General features: G+C 49.8%; 1 protein-coding gene across 7 annotated transcripts in view; it reads left to right on the top strand.

The window, feature by feature from the left end:
* The first annotated feature begins 585 nt into the window (after positions 1-585).
* Positions 586-6410, top strand: part of nedd4l (NEDD4 like E3 ubiquitin protein ligase) — a 199465-nt gene continuing 193640 nt past the window's right edge. For all 7 annotated transcript variants that reach the window (XM_042335951.1, XM_042335944.1, XM_042335933.1 and 4 more), the window contains exon 1: positions 586-674. In XM_042335951.1, coding sequence (XP_042191885.1) covers positions 630-674 — 45 coding nt within the window. In that variant the 5' untranslated portion in view covers positions 586-629. The remainder of the gene's footprint in view (positions 675-6410) is intronic.

Here is a 6410-nt window from a genome sequence, read left to right as displayed (position 1 = left end):
TGGGCGCCGCCGGCTGTCTGTCAATCTGGCGGCGGCGGCGGCGGGGAGGGGGAGGGGCCGCGGGGTAGGTTGAGGGGTGCGGGTGGGGAGGGGGGACGCGAGTGCGCATGTGCAGGGGGTTCCCTCAGCTGAAGAGGAGAGTGGACTCTGTGCACAAAGATCTCTCTCTCTCTCTCTCTATCTGTCTCTCTTTCTCTCTCTCCCTCTCTCCCTCCTTCCCTCCCTCTTCTTTTTCTCCCTCATTATTTGTCCTCAAAGCGCACACACACACACACACACACATATATAATCGGTCCCTATCAATCCAAAAAAAACACAGTGGGTTTTTCTTTCTCTTTCTCTCTTCTCTCTCTCTCTCTGCGAAGAAGACAATTGTGGGGTTTTTTTTTCTCTCTCTTCTCTCTCTCTCCCCCTCTCTTTCCCCTCCTCCCTCCCTCCCTCCCTCTGGGGTGAGTGGGGGAAGGAAAAGGGGGATATTCCTGAAGGAAGAAGGTGTTTTATTGTTCGAGCACTTTTCCCCCCTTTCTCCCCCTCCTCCTCTCTCTCTCTCTCCCTCCTTCCTTCCTTCCTTCCTTCCCTCTCTCCCTCTCTCCCCTTCTCTCTCTCTCTCTCTCTCTCCTCTCTCCCCTATGGCGACCCACAACGAGCCCATCTACGGACTTTCAGAAGATGAAGTGAGTAAAAAGCGGTGATGTTTATTTATTTATCTATTTATTGATGGCCCTCTCCCTCCCCCCCACCCCCCCCACCCCCAGACCCCATCTCTCAAAAGCCTCCCCCCCACCACCCCCCCACCCCCAGACCCCATCTCTCAAAAGCCTCCCCCCCCCCCACCCCCCCACCCCCAGACCCCATCTCTCAAAAGCCTCCCCCCCACCCCCACCACCCCCACCCCCATCTCTCAAAAGCCTCCCCCCCCCCACCACCCCCCCAGACCCCATCTCTCAAAAGCCTCCCCCCCCCCCACCACCCCCCCCCAGACCCCATCTCTCAAAAGCCTCCCCCCCCCCACCCCCAGACCCCATCTCTCAAAAGCCTCCCCCCCCCCACCACCCCACCCCCAGACCCCATCTCTCAAAAGCCTCCCCCCCCCCACCACCCCCCCCCAGACCCCATCTCTCAAAAGCCTCCCCCCACCCCACCCCCAGACCCCATCTCTCAAAAGCCTCCCCCCCACCACCACCCCCACCCCCAGACCCCATCTCTCAAAAGCCTCCCCCCCCACCCCCCCACCCCCAGACCCCATCTCTCAAAAGCCCCCCCCACCACCACCCCACCCCCAGACCCCATCTCTCAAAAGCCTCCCCCCACCCCACCCCCAGACCCCATCTCTCAAAAGCCCCCCCCACCACCACCCCACCCCCAGACCCCATCTCTCAAAAGCCTCCCCCCCCCACCCCACCCCAGACCCCATCTCTCAAAAGCCTCCCCCCACCACCCCACCCCCAGACCCCATCTCTCAAAAGCCTCCCCCCCCCCACCACCCCACCCCCAGACCCCATCTCTCAAAAGCCTCCCCCCCCCCACCCCCCCACCCCCAGACCCCATCTCTCAAAAGCCTCCCCCCCCCCACCACCCCACCCCAGACCCCATCTCTCAAAAGCCCCCCCCACCCCCCACCACCCCACCCCCAGACCCCATCTCTCAAAAGCCTCCCCCCCCCCCACCACCCCACCCCCAGACCCCATCTCTCAAAAGCCCCCCCACCCCACCCCCCACCCCACCCCTTGCCCTTCTCTCTCTCTCTCTCTCTCTGCCCACCCCAAACACGCCCACCCGCCGATCCACCCCCCGTGGGTCTTCCGCCGGGCGCCTCGAGACGTCTCGACGGCGCGGTCGGGCGCGCTGTCAAGCGCGAGGCTCGCGGTTGCTGGTGGTGGTCGGTTATGTCGGGCGAAGGTATGCGGTCGCCCGACTCCGGCGGTTGGCGGACAGGAAAGCTTTACTCTCGGGCGAAGCAGTGAGAAATAGCTTTATCTGAATATATGTATAAACAATTCCCTTTCCTGTCGCCGCAGATCTCTTACTCCTCCTCCCCCCCCCACCCACCACCTCTTCTCTTTTCTTGGGAGAGAAATTAAAACGGGTAACTGCTATGTGTCAATTTGTAACCCCCCCCTTTCTCTCAGGGTGCGATTTCAGGGCTCTCATCCCTTTCACTGTTCAGCATCAATAACAATAGTATTAATCGCGATAATCCTTACATTCACGCCATATCGCATTGTTTAGTAGTCTCAAAGCACTTCACAGGATGTACTGTAAAGTGGATTGACTGTATTTTGTGTGCGAACCCGGGAGGCAATTGCAGGGATTTATACAATAGCTGCCTTCCTGCTCCTTGTTTGCTTTGACTCCCCAGTCCTGTTTTATGATGGCCAACAATAACGGTCGAGCAAAAAAGTGTTGCGCGTTTCTTTTGAAGCGTTTGGAGTGAGAAGAAGTGGGGGGGGAGCAGTTGGAAAGTCTGTGTCTCTTGTTTTTCCAGGCGCAGCTTATAGAGCAAAAGTGGCGATGGATGGCGGGTGCGGGGTTTTTAATGTGCGATCAACCGCGGTGGATTGATCGCAAGAACTGTCCCAGAGAGGAACAAATTGACACGTAGCGGTTACTCATTTTAATTTTTTATTTTGTTCCCATTCTCCTTCTCTTGGGAGAAGGAGGTAGTAGGAAGGGGAGTCGGAGCAGATTTTCGGGGAAACAAATGGGGATTTTATAAGTATTCATAATAATAGTAATAATAATCCATGCATTTGATATAACGCCTTATTAGGTTGAGACATCTCAAAGCGCTTCACAGATTATATTATAATTGACTGTGTATTTTGTAGGTGAAACTTGGCACAAATCACAAACAGTCGTGGTTTGAAAAAAAAAGCTGTCTCATTTTCTCACCCAAGTGAAAGGTTTTCCTTCCCCTTATCAACCGCTGGCATTCATTTTTTTTTAAAAAAAAGCAGCGCAGAATTTTTTTTTGCGTGATTGCTTTTTTTTAAAAGAAAGTACGAAAGAGAAATGAGCGTTCAGACAATCTGTCTCTCCAGGAGGCAAGCAGGAACTGGGCAAAAGAGTATTGTGGAAATCCCATTAAAAAAAACGGTCTTAGTCTCCACCAACACACATGGTGGTGGGCGGATATTGTAATCTGATTTTATTAGTGCACTTGGTGTCATCATAAAGGCACATCGTGACTGTTTTAGGAGAATGTGGTTCAAACCTTCCAAACAAATAGCCTTGGTGTAAACTTGCCTGTTTTTTTTATCTTAAGATCATGCATTTGGCACATCAGGTTGTGCGTAAATAATGAAGTAGTGAAGCATTTTAGCGCTGTGAAGATGGGGAGTGGGAAGAGAAGAAGTCAGAAATCCCAGTGCAGGTCAAGGTTTCCCTTTGGTTGAAATCCAGTTAATCGTTTCTGGAATTCATTGCGGTGAAACTGGGAGCCTTCTGCATATTTGAAGGAAACAAAATCTGGATTGCGAATCACATCATTCAGCGATTCTTCCGATTACTTTCTATATTTAGATACAGTAAACTTTTGATAACTCGTCAGTCCCAGGAAAATGCATAAATAAACATGGCTGGGATACTGACTATATTTGCATTATATTTTTGACTTGAGTGGTTGTGATAAGTTTCGCCCACAAATAATAATAATAATCCTTGCATTTGATATAGCGCTTTTCACGTCGGGAGGACGTCCCAAAGCGCTTCACAGAACACACTGTAAAGTGAATTGACTGTATATTTGTGGGCGAACGCAAATATATAATGCAAATATACAGTCAGTTCACTTTACAGTGTATTCTGTGAAGCGCTTTGAGACCTCGAGAAGACGTGAAAAGTGCTATATCAAATGCAAGGATTATTATTTATTATTATGAGTTAAGCCAAGGTTGAGTTATCAGGCGTTTACTGTAGGTTCAGGAAGGCAGTACGTTTATGTTCGCAACAAATAGTAACAGACAGGACAGTATTTTTGGAAGACAGACCTTTACTTCTATGAAAGTAGAGTTAGGAATTCTTTCTCCTTCCCCATTTGTATAAACACATCACTCATGTCACTTGTAGCAAGAACTGCATTTTAGTGCACTTTATCAAGATGCAAGAACAACAACAACGTGCATTTATACAGCACCTGTCATGCAGGGTGGAGTCTCGGAGCACTTAAATTGGCGGAATACGACGCAGGGCCTCTTACAGTAACAACTGGCAAATGTAGTGACTGTTTTATGCTTGATGCCGCAATGAAAATGACGCTTGGTGTTTTCGGGACTTTTATTTGAAACTTTCTTCTTCACTTTCTCCTATAGTGGGGCTGGTGGGAAGGGGGAGAGAAGTGTGTGATCCACTTGACCATCAAGGTTTAGTGGGACGATGGAGTGCAGAGAGGCAGGAGGGCGGCTGAAGGCACGGTCGAAGAGGGGGGTCTTCAGTCTTGCCTTGAAGGAGGCACGGGAGTAGCGAGGGGGGACAGAGAGGCTGAAAGCCCGGCCGCCAATGGTAGGGCGGGTCGGCTGGGAGACATGGAGCAGGCCGGAGCCCGCTGAATGGAGGGAGCGGACAGGTTGATAGGGAGTCAACAGGTCAGAGAGGTAGGAGGGGGCAAGGCCGTGGAGCGCCTTGAAAGTGAGGACGAGGATTTTGAACTCTATCCTCTGAGGGATGGGGAGGCAGTGGAGCCGGGCGAGGGTGGGGGTGAGATGGGGTCACGGAGCCTGGGGCGGGAGAGGACACGATGGCTGTAGAGTTCTGGATGATCTGCAACTTGTGGAGGGCAGAGTTGGGGAGACTTGACAAGGAGGGGTTTCTGTAGTCCAGCCTTGAGGTGATGAATGCGTGTGTGAGGGTTTGCCTGAGGGGTGAGGCAATGGGGGAGTCGGGCAATGTTGTGGAGGTGGGGGAAGGCAATCCCGCCCCTTCCTCCCCCCACGCTTGGGTCCTGATCCCAAAATTTCAGTGCCATGGGACGTCCTCCCGACTTGAAAGGCGCTTTACAAATGTAATGTTGTTGTAAACCTATGTTTTGACCACCACAGAATAGTAAGAATATTATAAATAATAATTGATAAATCTTTTCATTTGATATTGCACCTTTCACACTGGAGGGATGCCTCAAAGCGCTTCACAGGATTTACTATAAAGTGTGGCAAATGTTTTATTTTATATGTGAAGAGCAGTCAGTTTGTGCACATCAGTGTTCTGTAGACAGCCATGAAGTGAATGACTAGTTGACCGGGTGACAGAGGGATTCCCTTTTCTTTTTTGAATAATAATCCCATCAAACAAAATAATAATTTTGTCGTGGGAATGATGCGATCAAATGCAAGGATTATTATCGTAATAGTGCCATTTGATCATTAACGTCCACCTGAGCAGACAGTACCTCGGTGTGATGTCTCATTCTGAAGGACTCAACAACAACAAAATTACATTTATAGAGCGCCTTTCACGTCGGGAGGACATCCCAAGGCGCTGAAAGGGCATCTGCAGCAGTGCTCGGGTGGGGGTTGAATGGGGGTCAGCCTAGACTATGTGAATCAAACGCTCTGTCATAGGGCTTGAACCCTTACCTTCTGATTTGGAGTCTATAGAGCTGCATAAGCATGAAGCATACCTTTTGGAAATGTCGTTGAGTTAATTAATATTGCTTAGATTTGATATAGCGCCTTATCTCGTCTTTAAAATGTCCCAAAATGCTTCACAGAATATACTGTAAAGTGGATTGACTATATATTTTGTAGGCGAAACAGTCGTGGATTACGTGACCAATTTTTTTTGGTGGATTATTACCCCAGGAAAGCGATCTGCCAATCAACTAACAGCCAGGTTCCTACTTACTGCAAGGTAAACAGAGGAGTGTGGAGTAAGGAGACTTGTCTAAGGTTTCAGTCTGTCTGGGAATCAAATGTGGGTTCTCTCACTTTCAAGGCGAGTGCTCTAACCAATACGCTACAGGACTCGATTTTTTTTTCTTCAGAAATCTCATTGCTTTCTGCCTTTCTCTCTTTTCTCCCTTACTCACTTTTTCCTGTTTATCTTTTTGGTCTTAAATGAAGCCGTTGAGAAGCAGATGAACATTCATCCTTCACTCTTGTCTGACCCCTCCTCCCCCAGGTAATGTGTGCACAGGCACAGATGTACGGTATTAAGGTCATTTTCACAGCATATGTGCCTGTCTCTAACCCTGGAGGAGCTATCTGATGCTCTCCTGCTCGAATGATCACATTTTCTTGTAATATAAAGTGAGTAGCTGTTCTGCTTAAAAAAAAGCAATTTGCCTTCGGGAAGAACCAAACATAACAGCATAAAAATTGGTCAACGAAAGAAGACCAAGATCCATCCAGTTCGCCATCCACCATCCTGGCAGTCGCTTGCACATTCACGTCCCAAACTATATACTGTATCCCACA

The sequence above is a fragment of the Callorhinchus milii genome, unplaced genomic scaffold, assembly GCF_018977255.1.
Source record: "Callorhinchus milii isolate IMCB2004 unplaced genomic scaffold, IMCB_Cmil_1.0 Scaffold1, whole genome shotgun sequence".
Taxonomy (NCBI): Eukaryota; Metazoa; Chordata; class Chondrichthyes; order Chimaeriformes; family Callorhinchidae; genus Callorhinchus; species Callorhinchus milii.
Note: the sequence above shows the minus strand (reverse complement) of the source record. Positions and strands in the feature narration are given on the sequence as shown.